We start from the raw sequence: 21,880 nt of genomic DNA, 5'->3' as shown, positions 1-21,880 counted from the left end.
AGGGAGGAAGTCACCGATGTCATCATCTTCCGGTAGGAATGTGTCCAGGATCGTCTCCTGCCCCAGTTCGCTAGCATGATTAAAGGCGGGGGTTTCAGGCTCGAGAATCTTGAAGTTCAGAGCCCGCAGATGCACCTCCAGTGCCATTGAACTACGTTGAGGGTTGAGGATGATGTACGCAACCTATCCAGGTCCTTTAGGTACCCGTGAGATGATGCCTCATCACGGACAGAAAGAACCTTTCCCAACTGCTTACTGGATTGCGTAGCCACCTCTTGCACCTGCCATGGGGCGTTGCGTAGATCCCAGATAACCACGTCCTGACCGGCAAGCCTCTCACGGGCGACAGCCAGGTCGGCAAGTGCCTCTTCCTCGCGGACCCTAGCCGCAGTCAACAAAGCTCCGCGATCCTCTGTAATGGTCGACAGGTCAGAATGCTCCCCCTCCAACATCTTGATCCGACGTAAGTGGATCTCTCATAGACCCCTAAACTCTCCTCATTCTCTGTTTGAAGGAGGTCCTGCGATTCCTGGAGCTTGCTCAGAGACTCATGGGCATTCAAAACCCAATCCCAAGCTACAACCAGCTCTGCCTCCAAGGATCCCAACTCTTCCCTCCATTGTTCCACTATGAACCAGAGACGTTATCTCGTCCTTAGTGAAGCGCTGGGCTAGCGCTTTGATTCCCTATATGGGCTCCGAGGTTAGATAGCAGATTCAAGACCAGGAGGGTTGAAAAGGAATGCATAATGTAAGAAGTACCTCGGAGAGGAGTTTTTGTAGCTACTCCAATTTGCAGCCTATGGCAGTATCCTCCCGCACAGACTTGCTCAAAGGGGCGGCAGGAACAACTGCATTCGCGGTCTCAGGCACACCTCCACCAGACCTGGTCCTACCACCCTCTCTCACCGATAAAATGGGGGGAGCCACCACAAGAGGGCCGCTCTTGCCCCTGAGTTGTAGACCGTCACCCCCACAGGGACCTACTGCCCCAGTCACCTGCTTGCCAGGGCTCGGCAGGGTGCGAACTAAAGAGGCATTTGGCACATTCATCTGAAGGCTCAGCGCACTGGAAGAATCTCATGCATAAGCCAGCCTCCATTCTCTAGCCCCAGTCACCTACTTGCCAGGGCTTGACAGGGCTCTCATCCGTGGTATGAATGCGTCTAGAAGCAGAGATGAATTCATCGTCGGGATATACCTGGAAGGGATCTGAAGCCTCAACAAGATCAAAAGTTTCAACCAAGGACCGAGTAGTGAACGATGGAGAGGGAGACGTCTCAACATTTAGCTCTGGAGGGGGTGCCACCATACGAGTTTGCCGAGGTACCCTATCTAGAAGTGCGCTCTAGAAGAACATGTTGACCACTTCAGCCCTTCACGAAATCCCAGATGCATTTGTCGAGATACACGGGTTCCTTCACAGGGATAGTAACAAGAAGAGACTTGGAAGTTGTACTTGGGTCCAGCAACTCCCTGGCCAGCTATTGCCAGGAGGGCATTGCAGAATAAGGAGGGTCAACCATCTCTGTAGAGATGGGACAGGCCACGGGGAGCCAAGGCCTTAGGAGACGTCTGGACCTCCCCCCCTTGGCTTGAGATAGATCCTCTCCCCCTTGTCTTTGGGAGAGGATTCAAAGGCCCGTTTCCTCAAAAAGTGCGGCAAATGATTAGCCAACACACCCTGGGCAGAGGGAACGACATGACCCAATGGGGGAAGGAAAGCAGCCAAACTGTCTTCCCCAAGGAGGACCTCGGAATGAACCAGGAGCAAGTGCCGGGTTGCCTAGTCCCACAAGATCGTGATGTGATGTGCCTCATCCGACGTGGCCATAGGGCATACCGCCTTGTTACTCGGCAGAACTCCCCAAGCTGCCTTGATTGGGAACTCATCCTGGGAAACTTATCCCACCGAGAATTCCCATCCTCGGTCACCCACAAAGAAGAATATACTAGACCAGTCTGAGACTTTGTGGTATCTCGGCTCCAGCACAACAAACACAAGCGCCATTCCCCTAAAGTTGCAGATCTCTCATGTTCCTCTTTGTATATGGTGGGTCATGAGGAACTCGCAGTAAGTCAAATCAATTCTCTGGGTCAAACTTCGATAGAGCCCGCTGCCACAGAATGCATCAGCACATCAGAATCTGCCAAGCATTCGGATGAAGCTGAGTGGGCGCTAGCCCCAAGAGGTACAGGAATTCATGGACAGGACGAGGAAAGGGCAGTCTTAGCCTGCAGAAAAACATGCTGGGAAAAAGAACGATCCGCGTTGCAGAGCCATTTGCATTCACGACCCCTTCAAAGGGCCCAAGAGCTTCTAGAGTAATTGAATCAGGAATGTGGTAGGTTAGTACCAGGGATTGAAGAAAGACCGGAGTGGCCTTAGAGCGCCAGTGGTGACACAAGAACTCGAGTTTTGATGAGCTGGCCTTATAGCGGTGCACAGAGCCAATCAGATTGATGGATTTTTGGGAAGCCATAGGGGCTAGGAAAGCTAGGTTGAGCAAGAAAGGGTTGAAGTTGCAAAAAAAGGGAGGCAGTGGGCACAGTGAAAGTAGAAGAGGCAGAAGAAAGGTAGCAACGCAGACAGAAGGAGGAGCGAATTTAGAGGCACAGACTCACAGTCGCAGAGAGAGGGTTAGCATCTGGTAGCCTAAACTTGCAGGGTATGTGAAGCAATGGGAACCGTATCGGCACCCTGGTAGCAATATATGAGGAATCGACCTCGGACACGTGAAACGGCCACTGACCAGTTCATGCCCCTATTCAGTGACAAGAAGAGTGATAAACGAAAAGTTAGGAAAATTCCCATTATGACAATTCGATGAGAATTGGCTGGGTAACTATTAGGGGGTATTTTTGTCAGGGCCTAAAGCCCATGACACTGCCCTAGGCCCATTATTCCGCCAAGCCCCATGAGATCTAGGAATGCCGAACCAAGCCCGAAAGGCCCCTTAGTAGCCTAAGCTGGTCCTAGACCCATGCGGGTCGGGCGGGCTCCAACGTCATGCAATTCGGAGGTAATCATCAATATTGAGATGAGACGATGCAGAAGGGCGCGAGAAATCATAATCAGGAAAAGGGGAAGAGATGGCATCTAGCAATTCTGCTAGAGACTCACACTGCATTAAATGATTGACACCAAGAAAATTATGGCGCATTAAATGCAGTATGGTGGTAGAGACTCCTGGGAGAGGCATCCCTCTGCCCCAGAACACAAGGCATAGCTCTCCTAACCTGGAGGACCAAGTATAAAAGGTCACCCAAAACTATGAGGTAAGAAAAAATGAATTTAAGACCGTTGTCAATTATAGACCACTGTCATCTTCTTGTTTAAGCATTTTTATTTCTACTCTATATTAACTTTGACATCAGAGGTTCCCTAGCCCACTGCAGGGTCGCTCCTCTCCCACATCAGGATCCGAAACAAGTGAAGACCCACGCTGCTGAGCAATCCGGCCTGACGGCATACGTAATACGACGTTAACAATAGTTATTCATAAAAGAATATAATATTTATGTAATATTGTGATATATTAATAATTAATTATATAGAATTATTTATATAAACAATATATATATTTTTATTTTCATTTGGTTTGGTCCAGCCCGGTCCCGAGTGAAAAATCCTTGGACTGGGACTGAATCGAATAAATGAATTCAGTCTTATAAAAATTGGACCTAATTCGGTCTGGTCCTGTCGGTTTCTCCACTAGATGATTTTTTTGTGATGGTAATAAGATAATTTGAATTGAGTATTTATTGGATTTTAAAAAATGAGAGAAAAAGCTGAATAAAAAATATTATAAAATTAAAATATTGTTAGAATATAATTTTTGTTTTGATATTTGAATAAGTTGAGTTGTTTCTTGTTTGAAAATTTGAAAAAATTGTAATGATTAACTTGAAAGTATTTGTGTTTGAATAATATTTGGAAAAGAGATGAACTCTAATATATGTTCATCTTGTCAATTAGGAAAGAATAAAAAGTTTGCATTTTCTAAATCTAATCGTGTCTCTACTTTGCCACTTGAACTTATCCACACTGATGTATGGTCTTGCTCAATTCCATCTCAAGGTGGGTGTCATTACTATGTTATTTTTATTGATGATTTTTCTCGGTTCACATGGTTCTATCCCATTTATAAAAAATCTGATATTTTGTCTTGCTTTATTAAATACAAGTGTCTAGTTGAAAACTTAATTTCAACTCAAATTATTTTTGATAAGTGAAGAAGCTGGAGAATGCATGTCTCAGAAATTCAAAATATTTCTTGAAAGTCATTGTATCTATCATAGATGGACCTGTCCTCATATGCCTGAACAGAATGGTGTATTTAAACACATGCACAAACACATTATGGAAGCTGGTATGTCCCTTACTCGGCAATGTCTCTCCATTTTTCAAGTTGTTTGGCCATAAACCCAATTACCAATTTCCTAAGTGTCATTGGGTGTGCATGCTAACCTCTTCTTAGGCCTTACTCTTCTGATAAACTAGTTTCAGAAGTAAGTTGTGTATCTTACTCAACGACAATTCAAATAAAAAAGGGTATAGGTGTCTAGATCATTCTTCCAAGAAAGTGTTTGTTTCACACCATGTTATATTTGATGAAGGATACTTTCCAACAAAGGAAATAGACCAAAACAACTCACCACTCACAAATGCCTCACCAATTGGATGTCTTACACATATAGTGCAAACAACACTAGATATTTCTCCTTCACTTCTAGTTCTTCTTCGCACCATGCTGACCCAAATACAAATGCTTTCTCTCCCTCTCATTCTGACCATCTCTCATCTACACAACATTTACTTCACTCCAATTTCACCTCAATCTGATGTTCACTTTATATTTTCTCCTTCATCACTTGAATCATCACACCCTTTGTCCCCCATAAACACATCTAATTCTAATCTTGTTCCTTTTCATTCCATGGTCACTAGATCAAAAACAAGGAACCTCAAGCCAAAACAATTCACAGAATACACTTTATTTTATTACACTAAACATCCATACAAAGCTCTCCATACTCACCTCTCTGACATCGAACCCACCTATTTTACCCAAGCAAACTCTTTGCCTGAGAGGAAAAGGGTATGCAAGAGGAGATTGATGCACTTATCAAAACTGGTACATGAAGTTTATGCCCTAAACCCTTGCATCACAATGTAGTAAGAAACAAGTGGGTTTATAAAATTAAATGAAAATCTGAAGGGACAATTGATAGATTCAAGACTCGCCTTGCTACCAAGGGATTTGATCAATGTAGTGGTATTGATTGTATCGAGACTTTTAGGCCAATTATCAAATAAGCCACCATTTGCATTGTGTTAGCTCGTGTAGTTTAACTTAACTGACTTATTAAGCAATTAGATGTTTCTAAAGCATTTTTTTTATAAGTAAGAAGAAATATATTAGAAAAAGAAAGGGTAAGGCCCAAGTACATATGGGGTATACAAAGAGCCTTGCTACAGGCTTAGAGCTGTGAAGAGGAATGTAAAGTTCAGTAAAAGAAGTGCCATTCAATACAATAGAGGATGCCCATAAGACTAACGTATGGTAAAAGAAATCCCTAAAGCCTTCTGGAGATAGCTCCTTATCCTCGAAACAACGACTGTTCCTCTCAGTCCATGTGCACCACATTAGGCAAAGTGGCACAATTTTCCAAATATTTGCAATCTGCCCCTTGCCCCGGATTCCTCTCCAACAAGCCAAAGGATCAACCACCTTTCTAGGCATTATCCATGCCAAGCCTAGTCTTGGAAAGATGTCATCCCACAATGCCGTGACAGCTTCACAATGAAGAAGTAGATGATCCGCTATCTCACTGTTGTGTTTGCACATAAAGCACTAATCTGTTAGGTAGAGGCCACATCTTCTCAGTATTAGATGATGTATTTTTACATGATCTATAAGATGATGTATTAGATGATGTAGTGTATATGGAGCAACCTAGCGGCTTTGTGGATCACCTCCGACTTGACTTTGTATGCAAATTAAACAAGGCCCTCTATGGTCTTAAACAAGCTCCATGAGCTAGTTTCAACTATCTTTCTTAGACACTACAAGATCTTGGTTTTTTTGGCTCACTTGTTGACTCTTCACTCTTTACCTTTAAGCATTAAGATATCACTTTGTATGTTTTGGTATATGTTGATGATATCTTAGTTACTGGTAACAATGATAATGCAATCTTCTCTCTAATCAGTAAACTAAAAACCAAGTTTCCACTAAAGGATCTTGGTGAACTTAGCTACATCCTTAGTGTTGAGGCATCTCGCTTTGCCTCTGGGATACATATTTGAAAGACCAAGTACATTATAGACTTTCTTATAATGACATATATGCTTGGTGCTAAGCCATACTCAGCTCCATGTGTCTCAGGCTCCAAATTATCTCTTTCAGATGGTGATCCACTCTCTAAACCTACTATTTACTACCAGGTTATTGGTGCCTTATAATATTGCACCTTAACTAGGCTTGAAATAGCATATCTAGTCAACCAACTTGTTAAGCCTTGCACTCTCCTACTATAGTGCGTTGGATAGTAGCAAAGCGCATCTTGCGCTATCTTAAAGGTACACCAAACCATGGTCTCTGGTTTACACCAGGTTCACCCTCTTTTACTGCTTGATGTGACTCAGATTGGGCTGGAGATCCCAATGAAAAAAAGTCTACAACAGTTTATGCTATCTATTTGGTAATTCCCTCATCTCTTGGTCTACAAAGAAGCAACCAATGGTATCTTGATCTGGTACCAAGGCTGAGTATCGTGCCCTAGTCTTTGTCACAGCTGAAATCTATTGGCTTTGTATGTTGCTATATGAATTATAAGTTGCTCTTCCATTTGTTCCAACCATTTATTGTGATAATTTTGGTGCTCTTGCACTAGCCACTAATCCAATGTTTCACACTCGTACTAAGCACATAGAAGTGGACTTTTATTTTGTTCATAAGAAGGTACAAAATAAGGATATTCAATTGTGCTATGTTTCTACCACTTATCACCTTGCTGATATTTTTACCAAAGGGTTATCTTCCTCTCACTTCCAATTTTTACGTGACAAATTGATGGTTTTCTCCCAACATCAATTTGTGGGAGAGACAACCATCAATTTGTGGGAGGTTGTTAAAAATAAGGATTATCAACAATTTGTTGAACACCACTTGGATAAAAGCTAAAATTCAAATGATAAATTTATGATAACCAACCACCTACAACTTATCTGATTGTATAGTTCAAGTTTTGAATTCTTATTAACTTGGTAACTCTCTTTGTTTTTATTTTCTTATGTAATTCTAGTTGTACTTATCTTGTAATATATACATATTGTGTATTCTGTAAATATAAATGTAATCAAAATAATTCAAATATGAGTAGTCTTTTATTTCTTTATATGAGATGGGATGGGATGAAATATGTTTCCAAACATCCCCTAAATAACTGTTGCAATTTCAAGAGATTGAAAAAAGAACTAGTCTCACCTATCAAGTCCAACCCTTTTCCAATAACTTCAAGTAGGTGATTATTGACACGTTTGTTATCAATAGAAGTAAAGAGGTAAAGAGCATGATCATACCCTTACATGTATGGTAAACAATGTTTTTTAAAGTATTATGTACATATGGCAAATCTTCTTGGATGCAAACAATATCTAAAGGCCATCGGACTCGGAGAACTTCCCTTTAAATTACCAAATGTGCACTTGCAAGAAACATTTTACCGAGAGCTGTACACCCCAAAATTAATTGAGACTTTGTTTCCGACCACTTGGTACCAATTAAAGAAGGTATTATGTATGTACGGCCGTGTATTGAAAGCTCATTTTTACGTATCCAATTATGACATGATGAAAGTGAGTTTCACTGTAATGTTATTATATGTTTTACATGCAATATGATATATTTTCAATTATGATTATGATAAGAAAGATAAAAGACAAGTTATGAAAGAAGCTTTTAGAATGGTCATCAAATGATAAGCTACGTCATTATGTGTTCTATGTGCATCATGATAAGAAATATGAAAGACAAGTTATGAAAGAAGTTTTAAGAATGGTCATAAGAGATGCATGCTACCAATATAGTTATGGGTGAATGTGATGGATGTGTAAGACGCGGACCTCAGCTTAGTCCACCATAGTATGTTATGATAAGTTAAGCAGTTGCCTTCGAGGCCATAGGTAGGGACCTGGAATGGCAGCATTATAAGTGCTTAACACACAAGTATGAGATCGGCGTGTGCTTGTATTTGTGTGTGCTTAAGAGAGAGAGAGATGCATCTAGGTCTAAACACAAAATCTTCCATCCTTTTTTTTTTTTCTGAGACCTCTGTCAAAAAAAGCTAACCCTATTCAACTGGTGCCAAAACGCAAATAAAATGTGATGCATCTCTACATAGAAACTAGAAAGTGACATCATTTTATTTGGTATTGTGACACCTATCTCTGGATCAAATCTGGGTCAGCCCTTTTCATTCAAGTCTTGAGACAATCTTTTCATTGCTTTTATACTCAGGGAAAATATATAATAAAGATGCACAATCTACAGTATAAATTTTACTTCATTGTCCAAATAACACACATCTAATGTAGAGCAAATCGAATCTCATGAATCTTCACAGCAAATAACACATCTGGATTCCCCAGCAAGAGAAGTATATACGCCTAAGTTTGCATCCCGTATTCCCTAACCTCATTTTGTTTCTTTTCTTGTGTTTTCTTTCAAGAGTTGTCCTAGCAGTTTCAAACAGCATGTAAACATTGAGGTTAAAATCAAGTACTTAAACAGTCTTTTGTTAATATAGATCCCATGCGTAATCACCTCCAAAATGGTGTCCCTTTATTGATCATTTCAATAACGTCAGATAAACTTCAAGACCATGCACAATTCAAAGTGAACTAAAACAGGCTCTCAGGCAGAGGAGATAATAGTGAATGAGATGGCTGGCATCAGAGTGTTACTAGTTTCAATTTATAAGGGAGACTGAGAAAGGTGTGGGGGCATTGTACCGATAAGTGCAAATGCAATTTTTTTTTTTTTTTTTCAAACAGTTTTTAAACATGAAAAAAAAAAAAACAATTCACTAATAGTCATTTTCTTAACTATTAAGTAGAAAAACAAAACAAAGTATCAGTCAAATTGGGCAGCCACCATTATCGGTCCCCCTATCATTTTCCATATTGAAAATATCTAAATGGTAAGCCTATCAAACCCCACTTCTTCTATTTCCTCTCAATCCTCGTTTAACGATCAATCAAAGGATTTATCCATCATCCCCATAAATTTCCATCTCCAATCCTTTCATCTGGACACACTCAAGAGAGGACCTGAACACGGCATCTAGCCTACCATGGCACCTAATAGTATAAAAAAGGTTAGAAGCAGCATTTCTAGAGTAAATCAACATCATGCAATTAGTTATTTTATTTACCAAACTGGTGCCGATCGCCTTGATGCAACTTATCTGATCACTCTTGGTTAGATCTCATCACATTGGTGACATCTATCAGTCATCCAACATGGAAATAAATTCCAAAATAAAAGGAATAACTCATCCCAATCATGACCACACATGCATTTTCTCTCAAAACTAAAGTAATGAAAAAGAAAATGGAAAATAACATCGACTCAATAGTGAAATGACATACCAATTTGTACTATAAATTGACTAAATCTGACGTAACCCCATTCAAACATTTTTCCTTAGGCTCGAGTAACTTCATCCCACATCAGCATGGGACCATGACACATCACGTCATATTTTCATGCCTGATGTCATGATACTTGGAAGAGTTTGCACATAAGGATAGAGTTACATTTGCATTCATAGATCAGAGATAAATCCAAGGAAGTCAAAGTAAGATAAAAGCAAATGAACTAACATGGATTAAAAAATATCAAAACACAACCAATACATAGCTATTATGAATGATACATACAAAATAAAATATGAAAATTTCCTGAGACAGTCAGTGGACAACAATTGGGCAAGCTTTACCCTCAGAAATAATGTTAGCAAAGAACCACTGTGAACAAATCCAAATGACAATCAGCACAGGTAAGAGAAGAAGAAGAAGAAGGATTGTACATACAGTCCCGTACACAATCAGCTAACCTCCCTAAGTCTTCTAATCAAAGAGTCCAGGGACTTCTTTTTTGGGTTCTGCTTGGCTCCCCGTGTCCCAAAGGTTCCAAATAGCCGATCTGAAGAATCCCTCAGCTTTTCTGAAATTATTACGACTTTCTTGTGGTCCAAAGTATTGTAACTCTTCTCTCTGATTACTGGATTCAGAAAATTCTCTGGATGATTGCTCAAGAGCAAATTAATCAATTGCCTTGACTCAGCAAGCGCCATTTTCAACTGATTTGCATCCCCATCAGAGAAAATTGGAGCTTGATTGTCCGCAAACGATTCTAACAACCGGATATCAACATCAATCCCCATTATCGCATTGACATTAAACCTCTTAACTGAGTCACCATATAATTCTCCAACAATCCTCTCCGAGATGTGAGAAAGAACATCTTGTAAAACCCTTTTGAGGACCTGAGCCGGCAATATTTGCTGAGCAGTTGAAACCAGAGTTTCCAAATATATAATAACCTCATTTAAATATTCGTTCCCACTCTGCGGAGGCTCATCAGCCATCCAGTTCACATTCTCAATTAGTGTCATGAAACCATCAACCTTGGCTTTCAGCAACCCAGAGAGCATATCTTCTGCCACATCACGGGCTCTGCTCAATGGAAACGGTCTCCTGCCCCTCTCAGCCATTCTCAAGGGAATCCCCGAGAGCTGTGCTGCATGTCGAAAGAAGAAATCACAAGCACGCTCCATGACAGCCATATTGGCAGCCATCTGCATAGCCTGTGAAACTCCATGCACAGATGTATTGATAAGCTTCGATAAATGCTCATCCAGAACCTCACTCAACAGCCTATCTAAATACTTCTTAACCACATCATAAAAATCCAACTGCCCACCATAAGACATGAAACTCACGGAATCCTCGACAAAGGACCTCACAATTCGACAACAATCCGGTACCGTAGATGAAAAGGGTGACACATATGGAAAGGCCGGCACAATATCCGACGTTTGTAGCTGAAAGGAAAGCACATTCATAGAATACTCGTACTCCTTCTTCATTAGCATCTGCTCAAACTTATCGGCCGCGAGGGCTTCACTAATCTGTCTCCGGCAATCCGACAACAAAAGCTCATGGTATTTATCCCTATGTTTGCTCAAGACATCCAACAAGGAATCCACCGGGTACCCATACCTTCTCAAAGTCACTCCCAACAAGCTCACATAGTCCTTAATCAACAATAAATGGTTCGCAGTCTGCATCCTAGAAAACTGGTCCTCTAAGACGGAACACATTTTACTCACGGCTGTCTCCCACAAGTTCTCGACCTCCAATTTCGAAATCAAACCCCCACCAGTCCTCAAAATCCGGTCTTCCACAATGAAAAACCCGGCGATCTGCGCGAAAAATGTTTGATGGGATTCTAGAAACGGAGTCATAGAAGATACCTGAAAGTCCGACGTCAATTGGAGCTTCCGGTTCTCGAAGTAGTATTGCTTGAACCGGTCCTCAAGACCTAGGGTTTGTTGTATGTGATAAGCTCTGTATAGAGGAGTCAAATCGAAGCTGCTGTTACTGTCATTGCTCGGTGCGTTGTGATCGTCTTCGTCGTCGTCCTCTTCCTGCAGAGCATAAACACAGTCGCGAAGACTGAGCCGGCTCTGCTCCTCGGCTTGGCGTTGCTTGATTCGGAGATCCTCTTCGCGCTGGCGCGCCGAGGAGGCTTGGCCGATAGCTAATTGGCCGAGGTTGCGGCTCACGACCCGGATCTCCACCAGCCAATCGCCAAACTCTTTGCTCACTTTCCTCTCTATGTACGCCCGAATCTCCGGGATTTTCTTTTCCAGCATCCTCTTCAGCGTGGAAGACGGCGTTTTGTCGAGGAAATCGGTCTCAATGGAGTCCAAGCACTTCAACGCCATGTAGAGGTTGTTGTTGGACAAGTGGTAGTTTGATCGGGAACAGACCTCGATCAGACGGATACAGTTGGCGAGCGATTGGAGGGCAAGATTAACGTTTTGAGAAACCGTGCGGGACTCAAGGAAGGCATCGAGGGAAGAGAGAAGTGGGCCGGCGACGGACTGCAGCCTCGAATTGGAGTCGGAGAGGGAGGACTTGAGAGAATCGACGTCGGAGAGGAGTGACTTGAGGTCATCCACGGCGAGGATGAAGTCCTGGTAGTGGGCCTTACAGACCTCCTCGATTTCGGACTCTTTAGATCGGGCGAAGTGGCGGAGGTGGTGCAGCAGCGTCTCGGGCTTCCCCGACAAGAACGCTTTGCGGATGAACGGGCCCAAGTCTTCGTTGTTGCAGATGGCCGAGGAGAGGAGGAGCTGTTCCAGCTTGTCTGCCGAGTCTGCGCCGTAATCTACGGCGGCTGAAGCTCCGTTCGGTGCCACTTTCCGGCGTGACTTCGTCGAGTGCATCGTGATGCGCGTGGTGGAGTGAACGTAACGGAGGAGATTCAGATTTATTCGGCGAGACAGCGTGAGAAATAGATCAGCAGTTGGGACATGTGTAAAACTTGACTCTTAAGGGATTGGACGAGGGTATTTTGGTATTTGAGGAGGGGTGGAGGATTACATTGTCATTGACTCATTGGCTTTCTAACCTGGATGGCGGTTTGGCTTTCTACTAACGGAGGTTTGACACGGGATGGCGGTCCGAACCAAGAAAGCAAAAGACAAAAAGCGACTGCGGTCGAACAGGGATGTTGTACGAGAACTTTCCTAAATTCTGATGTCACTTTTGTAGCAGATCTCCGATGTAATTTGCGTCGATTAGGTTTTTGAGTTTTTCCTTGTTTATTTTTAAGTATTGTATATTTATTTTTTTAAAAAGGAATATATATATATATAAAGAAAGGTTTGAAAAAATATATCTACACTGTTGTTACAATTTTTGGATTTGGTAACCCTAATATTGTTCTTTTAAAATATATACTATTTATTTATTTAATAAACATTTGAATTATAAATATGATCCTGTTACAGTCACAAATAAAAGTTACAGATGTGATTACTGAATAGGTTATTTCATATTTTTTTTTATACATTTATTTTATATCTTTCAATATTTTTTTTAAAAAATTCACAACATTATTTAAAAATATTTTTTTAATTAATAAATAAAAAAATAAAATAAAGATTCGGTAGCCACCATCGGTGACTTTTTGTCTATGGGACTAGCATTATCCTTGTAAATATAGTTGTTGGATTTATATGTATTTTTCAAGAATAAATTTTGGTTTCAGTTTTATGATTTAGTATGTGATTATTCACAACTTAATCAATGTTCTTTCATCTCGCCTGCCAACCCAATAAAATCTGCCCACGTCACAATTTTATCATATCACATTCGATTAAAAATCAAAATGCGTTCAAGCAGATAACACACGTGGCAACATGTATATAAAGTTTTCATGTCATTTAAAAAACTAAAAATAAAGAAGTAAATTAAAAAAAAAAAAAAGATAATTAAAACAATTCATATATAAAGAGGGATGGATGTTGTGATGCTTGCTCCTTCCCCCCCCCCCCCCCCCCCCGCGACAATGGGAGAATGATCCTTATTCATTTTCCAAGGTAGGGTCGCAAACTTGGATACAGATTCAAATACTTAAATTTACATCCGGATTTATAATGCGATATTGATATACGTTTAGATTAATCGATTATAACTTGGATGGAATCCCAGTTAAAAAATGTGAGTGTATAGTCATAGTTGGGTACCCAAATTGTTAAAAACTATTTTAAAGAAGATGGTCATAAATACAAAATGACATATGTCACTTTATCTGTAAAGTAATTTTTTTAAAAAATGTAAAACCAATTACTGGTATTGGATATTAATCAGAAATCACTTTATATAATAGTACTCATGTTAAAACATGTTTTGTAACCTATAGTTGTGACAACGTCTGACTCGGTCTCGAATGTGCTTCCAAGTGTAGAAGTGTCAAGTTGTATTAAAGATAAGTCCAGGATCGTATTCCACAAGAACAAAGGGTTATCAAAGCGTATAAGAGATTTGTGAGTAACAAATGAATCAAGTATGAGAGATGAAAATAAAATTAAAATGCAATGTAAAAAAAAAATAATCGAAGTTGAAATTAGAGTTTCTAATCAAAAAGACAAATTAACAAATACTTGGGTTGGGTTTGAGACTCTCTTTAATTTAGATTCTAGATAATTTTCTCGATTAACAACCCAATCAAGGCATTGATAATCGGAAGATAAAAAGTTAAGCTCAAGTTTTGCAATATTTTCCTAAGGGATTCTCTACTTTACTAGCCAAACACACATTAACAAACAACTGAGAGAGACCTTGATAATTTTCAAACTTTTGTTATTCCTTACGTTAACAACAAAATAAGAGCAAGAGCCACAATCTATTTTCAATTCAAATCCAACTAGTAATATAATGAAATCAATATTTAACTACAAAATATTGCATTAAATTAGGATCTCAAAATAAATCAAGTCTCATTTCACAACCCAAGCTAAAGAAATTAGCTACACATGATAATTTTAACAGCAAAGATTAATCTAAGTAGAGTCATATTAAAAATTAAAGAAAATACCAGCATAAAATAAATTTTAGAATGCAAAATAGATGGTCTATAAAAAAACCTAGCAGTTCAAACGGTCGAAGCTCAAAGACATAAAACAAATCAAAACTAAATAAATAAATAAAACTAAAAAACTGTCAAATGAAGGGAACGCTGCTCCTGCTGCCGAATGAAAGAGACAAAGTGAAAAGAAAATAAACTCAAAGCTCACTCTACGGTTGGTCTAAACGGTAAGGTAAAGTGAAAGGAAAACCAAAAACTGCTGCCCTGCGTCTGAGCGAAAAGAGAGAAATAAAACTCAAGCTACTCTACTGCTGCTCCTACCTTAAACGAAAAAAAAAACAAAGTATATGAGAAAAGCCAAAACCAGCCGGCAATCCTACTAAACGAAAAAGAAAGAATATCAAAATCTGCTCTGCTGCTAAACGAAAACCAAAAGAAGTCTAAAAAAAAAATGCTAGTGTCTCCAACGAGAAGGAAAGAAATAAAAGAAAATAAAATGCTCCCTCTTGTGCCGAAGGTCTCCCACCAAAAACAGAGTGAGTCAGTCCAAAGCAGCCGTTGTTGTCCGTCTCCATCGCGAAGAAACAGAGAAAATCTTCAATAAAAGCTTCCGCCCCAACATCTTCCACGTTCCAGCGCATACCCATGTGCTTTTGTAGAACCAATCAAAAGGAATAAAACCTGCTATCTTCAACGTGAGTTTCTTTCTGCATGTGTATTGCATGCTGGTTTGCATGTGTGAGCTGGTCCCATGTGTTCATTTCGAATGAGTGCTGTCTGAAGTGGGTTTGTTGCTGCATGTGTAAGTTCTCTTCTCCTGCTGTTGCAGCTGCTGCACATCCGAGTGAATGGGTGTGTCACTTTTCTGCATGTGTGTGTTGCATGTGTGAGTCCGGCTGTGTTTGTTTGCTGTCCATGTGATGCTGCTTGTGTGAGTGTTCCTGCTCCATTCATAATCAATTCTTTTATTTCTTTATAGGTCCCACTCTTTCTTTCCTTCCATAAATGCCCTATAATATATAAATGAAATGATATTATAGTTTAAGTATTTCAAGAGCAAATATGAGACTTTGATGTGCAAAATATTATCATCAATAAATTTTCATTAACTGTTAAAATTTTGATGCATAATTAAGTGTTCAACCATTCTTTGATGTAATAAATTACTCACTAAAACAGCTTAATTATGCATTTCTAACACTTCATCACACCCCCCAACTAGCTCTTTGCTAGTCTCTAGCAAAAAGAGTGAAAGAATTCATGCAAAGGTGAGATTACCAAATACAATTTTAGAAAATCCAAGAATCACTTGCTATGAAATAGACTTGTTGAGTTTAAGAATACTGGAGATAGATTAATATGAATTTTGTATCAACTGAGAGATTTATACACAATTTAGTTAATCAACCAAGAGAATTACATGTAACAAAGTTTGCTTTCTTTCAAGTGCATGGAAATGGGGTTAGAATTCCAATATCGACTACCAAGAGACATTAACAGTTTCAATCACAACAACCAATCTGAGAAAACCACATGGTCTTACTCTAATTCAAAACCATTGTAGTGGCGGCTTTCACGCTATTACACTTTGAAAGGCGCCTATTTTTTTTTTTTTGTAAGGACCCCGGTAATAGGCAGTCTTTTCCACTACACAAATGTAATTTTTATTTTTTTATATTTTTAGATTTCCTAGTGGGGTAATCGGACTTATGAATGTGCGCCTACCCATACTTTCACAAGTTAGCCCTTACTACTAGTCTACCTAAAGGATTTTTTTTTTGGATCCCTGGCTTGTCCCTTTTCTCATTTAATTCATTTCAGATTTCTTTCTAAGCCATTAGGATATGGTTCATTAGAGTCTCAAACAATTGAAGTGTAAATCAACCAACAATGACTTAATGTAGTCTTTCTAGGCCTTCCGGGTATGTGTTGTGTGTGTTTTAGCAAAACTTTTAACATCTTTCCCTAAGTTTAACAACTAAATAAAATGGATAAATACATCTTTTGACATATACTCTTATTTGCACTACATTCCATATGTCCCATGACCTCAACAAATCTTTTTTTTTTTTTTTTTTTTAATTTTTTAAGTGGACCAAAATATGTCTAAGGCATGCAAACAGAGAAATAAATTCTCTTCTACCCCCCAACTAGATTGTAACATTGTCCTCAATGATGCAAGAGAAATGAAAGAATTTATACAAAGAGAGCAGTTAAGGGGCAAAACAACTAAAAGAAGAACTGAAAATTCAAAGAAAAACTGAAGGAAAGATGAAAAGGAAGTACCTGGATAGCTTTGAAAGGAATGCAGCCAAAATAAAAAAATAAAAACTGAAGAACAAAAGAAAACAATGAAAAGATATGGATAGATCAAGAACCATCAATTAGGATCAAGCAAATGTAGAGTAGATTCCTCAGGTGCAAAGTTAGAAATAAAAGGCTTGAGCCTTTGACCATTCACCTTAAAAATGTTACCATTGATAGGATTCATTATCTCTATAGCACCATGAGGAAAAACAATTTGTATCACATAAGGCCCACTCCATCGAGACCTTAACTTACCAGGGAACAAGTGTAACCGAGAGTTGTACAATAACACTTTTTGATTAGGCTCAAAAATCTTACGTTGGATGTGTTTGTCATGAAAGTTCTTCATTCTTTCTTTGGACAACTTAGAGTTGTTTTAGGCATCCTTCCTCAACTCATCCAACTCAGACAACTACAATTTTCTCATACAACCAGCTTTATCAATGTTAAAATTGCATTGCTTAATGGCTCAATACGCTCTATGTTCCAACTCTACAGGCAAATGGCAAGCCTTACCATACACTAGTCTATATGGAGACATGCCCAAAATAGTTTTAAAGGCTGTTCTATAAGCCCACAAGGCATCAGACAATCTCAAAAACTAATTCTTCCTGTTTGGGTTAACTGTTTTTTCAAGAATGTTTTTAATCTCCCTATTAGCTAGTTCAGCTTGTCCATTGGTTTGAGGATGATAAGGAGTAGAGATTTTGTGATGGATACCATACTTCTTCATTAAGGCCGAGAAATGCTTGTTACAAAAGTGGGTGCCATTATCACTGATTATGGCTTTGGGCATGTCAAACCTTGCAAAAATGTTTTCTTTCAAAAATTTTAAAACAACTTGATGATCATTAGATTTGCAAGGAATTGCCTCAACCCACTTAGAAACATAGTCAACAGCAAGCAAAATGTATAAATAGCCATAAGAAGAAGGAAATGGTCCCATAAAATCTATCCCCAACAATCAAAAATTTCAATCACTAGTATGGGTTGTATAGGCATCATATTTCTCCTAGTGATTCCTTCTAATTTCTGACAAGGTTCACAAGTTTTACAAAAACTAAAGGCATCTTTGAACATGGTTGGCCAATAAAATCCGCTTTGAAGAATTTTGGCCACTGTTTTGTGGGCTGAAAAATGCCCACTACAAGTTTCCGTATGGCAAAAATTTAAGACACTAGAAATTTCATCATTGGGCACACACTTCCTAATGATTTGATCTGAACAATACTTGAAAAGGTAAGGATCATCATAGAAGAACGATCTCACCTCATGCATGAATTTCCGTATATCTTGAGCGCTCCAATGAGGTGGTGTTTGTCCTGTCACCAAGAAATTTACTATATCAGCAAATCAAGGTAAATTTTCAACTAACATAAGATGTTCATCAAGAAAAGAATTAAGAACAGGTGTCGGTTGTTCAGTTTCAGCAATTGTGAGCCTAGACAAATGGTCGGCTACCACATTCTCTACTCCTTTCTTGTCCTTGATGATAATATTGAACTCCTAGAGTAAAAGTATCCATCTAATCAACCTTGGTTTTGCATCTTTCTTTGTCAATAAATACTTGAGAGCTGCATGGTCAGTAAAGATGACTATAGGAGAACCAAGAATATATGCACGAAACTTCTCTAAAGCAAATACCACAGCAAGTAATTCTTTTTCAGTAGTAGAATAATTTTTTTGAGCAAAATTCAAAATTTTACTTGCATAGTAAATGACATAAGGAAGTTTGTTCCTACACTGTCCAAGAACAGCTCCTATAGCAAAATCACTTGCATCACACATGATTTCAAAAGAAAGTGACCAATCAGGAGGTTGAAGAATAGGAGTAGTGGTTAGCAAAGTTTTAAGCCGACAAAAAGTTTCTTGACACGCAGGTGTCCAATCAAATTTTACATCATTCATCAATAGCTTACGTAGGGGCTTAGAAGTAGAGCTAAAGTCTTTGATAAATCTCCTATAAAAACCCGCATGCCCAAGAAAAGATCTAATGTCTTTTATTGACTTAGGTGTAGGAAGTTTAGAAATCAACTCAATTTTTGCTCTATCTACTTCAAGTCCTCTAGATGAAACAATATGTCCCAGAACAATGCCCTGTTGTACCATGAAATGACACTTCTCCCAATTAAGTAGCAATTGCTTCTCTTCACACCTGGCCAAAACAGCTTGTAAATGGGTTAAACAACTCTCAAATGAATCACCAAATACAGAAAAATCATCCATAAACACTTCTAGGGTGTTCTCAATCATGTCACTAAAAATGCTAAGCATGCATCTTTGAAAAGTTGCTGGTGCATTGCATAAACCAAAAGGCATTCTCCTAAAAGTAAAAGTACCAAAAGGACAAATAAAGGTGGTCTTTTCTTGGTTCTCTGGTGCTATTTCTAATTGATAGTAACTGGAAAATCTATCTAAGAAACAATAAAAGGCATGTCCAGCAACTTTTTCTAACACTTGATCAAGAAAAGGCAAAGGAAAATGATCTTTCCTAGTGGCGGCATTCAACTTCCTATAATCTATACACATGCGCCAACCAGTAGGAATCCTTGTAGGAATCGATTCATTTTGTTCATTTTTAACAATGGTAAGCCCGGATTTTTTTGGAACTACATGAATGGGACTTACCCACTTGCTATCCGAGATGGGGTAAATGATATCCACTTCAAGCAATTTCAACACCTCACCTTTAACCACTTCCTTCATTGTGAGATTTAACCTTCTTTGCATTTCCCTAGAAGGTTTTGCTTCATCTTCTAAATAAATCCTATGGGTACACTCCAAGGGACTTATACCTTTTATATCAGCCATTGTCCAACCAATAGATTTTTTATGCTTCTTAAGCACATTTAGCAATTTATTTCTTGTTCACTAGTTAAGTGAGAAGAAATTACCACAGGGAAGGTGCTTTGTGGTCCTAAGAAAGCATACTTCAACTCTAATGGAAGAGGTTTGAAGTCCAAAATTGGGGATTGCTCCTCCAAAGGCTTGAGGGTTGATGTCAATGGTGGAAGTTGCTCAAATTTTGGCCTCCATGGTGGTATAACTTGCTGACCTATTGAGGAAACAAGAGATGAGTTATTATCAAATATTTTCAAATCTTCTTCAAATTCCTCTAAAGAATCAATAAGTTAAAAGTAATGTGCAGAATTTTCATCAATGAAATTTTTCAGCAAATTCACTTCATGAACTTCTTCAACTTCTTGCGGTTGCCTGCAAAGATTAAAAATATTTAGCTCCAGGGTCATATTTCCAAAATTCAACTTTAAAACTCCACTTCCACAATTTATGAGTGAATTAGAAGTAGCCAAGAAGGGTCTTCCTAAGATAACAGGTGCTTGGAAAGTAGAATGATTAGTCAATTGCATGTCGAGTACGACAAAGTCTACTGGATAGTAGAATTTGTCTACTTGAACCAAAACATCTTCCACAACACCCCTAGGAATTTTAATAGACCTATCAGCCAACTGCAATGTGATAGAAGTAGATTTCAACTCACCCAATCCAAGCTGAACATAAACATTATAAGGCAATAAGTTCACACTTGAACCTAAGTCTAATAATACTTGGCCTATTTTTGAGCTCCCTGTCATGCAAGCTATGGTAGGGGATCCTGGGTCCTTGTATTTGAGAGGAGTGTTGGTTTGGATAATAGCACTAACCTGCTCAGTAAGAAAAGCTTTCTTTTGCGCATTCAATTTTCTTTTTACGATACGTAAATCCTTTAAAAATTTAGCATAGGTAGGAATCTGTTGAATAGCATCTAACAATGGTATATTAATCCTAACTTGATTAAAAATTTCAAGAATTTCAGCGTGATGCTTATCTTTGTGCAAAGGGGCTAACCTTTGAGGAAAAGGTGCAAGCGTAGTGCTTGGGACACTTTCAGATTTCAAAGGATCATGTGCCTCATTTTCAGAAGGAGGTTTAAAAGTGTTACCATTCTTTTCTACCTCTTGAGCTGGAATGCCAATCACCTTACCGCTTCTCAAGGTTGTAATAGCCTTGACTTGCTTGACATTTGAATCTCCTGCCACACTTTGAAATTGGTGGTTTTGGCCTTGGGGATTAGGCTGAGATTGTGCAGGGAACTTCCCTTTCTCTTGAGCACTTATGGTTGTAGTCAACCTTGTGACTGACCCTCGAATCTCAGCAATGGCTTGTGAATTTTGACTGTTGATAGCAGCTTGGTTTTGCATGAATTGCTGAAAATTGGTAGACAACTGCTGGAAGTTGGTGGATAATTGCTGGAAATTGTCTTCAAAGTTCTTTTTCTGAGCTGGGACCATGTGGTTGGCATATTGAGATGGTCCTGGACCTCCTGGAGTAGTGTAGGGTACAATTTGTGAAGGACCAGCTATGTTGGGTGCAGGTAAAGTAGCTTGATCACCTCTCCAACTGAAATTAGGGTGATTTTTCCATCCCGAATTGTAGGTGCTGGAATAAGGACCTGAAAAAGATTTAGCAACCATATTAACAGCATTAGATTGATCCAAGAGAACTTTTTTAAAGGCAGGAATGGTTGGGCAATCATTAGTTGAATGCCCTTGGCCTTCACAAATATTATAGCTCAAGGTAATCTGAGGTACAACTTGTACTTCATTCACTTTCTTCAGTTCTATGGTTTCTAATTTCTTAGAAATCATAGCCAACCTAGCATTCAAATCATCTACTTCTCTCAAATTATATTTCCCACCCCCTGAAATTGTCCTTGAACTTTCCGACCTATCATGAACATCAGATGTATCCCATGATTGTGCATTTTCAGCTAGATAATCAAAATATTCAAAAACTTCCTTGGATTCTTTGTTAAAAAACGCTTTATTACACATGGTCTCCACAAATTGTCTCATTTTTGGTTGCAACCCCTCATAAAAAAAACTAATGACCCTCCAATTCTCA

General features: G+C 39.1%; 1 protein-coding gene across 1 annotated transcript; it reads right to left on the bottom strand.

Annotated features, from left to right (window-relative positions):
- Positions 1-9,904: 9,904 nt before the first annotated feature.
- LOC122318766 (exocyst complex component SEC15B) lies at positions 9,905-12,625 on the bottom strand. The gene has a single exon (XM_043136371.1). It carries the CDS (start codon positions 12,522-12,524, stop codon positions 10,116-10,118), a length of 2,409 nt encoding a protein of 802 aa, XP_042992305.1. The 5' UTR covers positions 12,525-12,625; the 3' UTR covers positions 9,905-10,115.
- Positions 12,626-21,880: the final 9,255 nt, after the last annotated feature.

Source organism: Carya illinoinensis, chromosome 8, assembly GCF_018687715.1.
Source record: "Carya illinoinensis cultivar Pawnee chromosome 8, C.illinoinensisPawnee_v1, whole genome shotgun sequence".
Classification (NCBI taxonomy): Eukaryota; Viridiplantae; Streptophyta; class Magnoliopsida; order Fagales; family Juglandaceae; genus Carya; species Carya illinoinensis.
The sequence above is the reverse complement of the archived record's forward strand: the minus strand, read 5'-3'. Positions and strand labels throughout refer to the sequence as shown.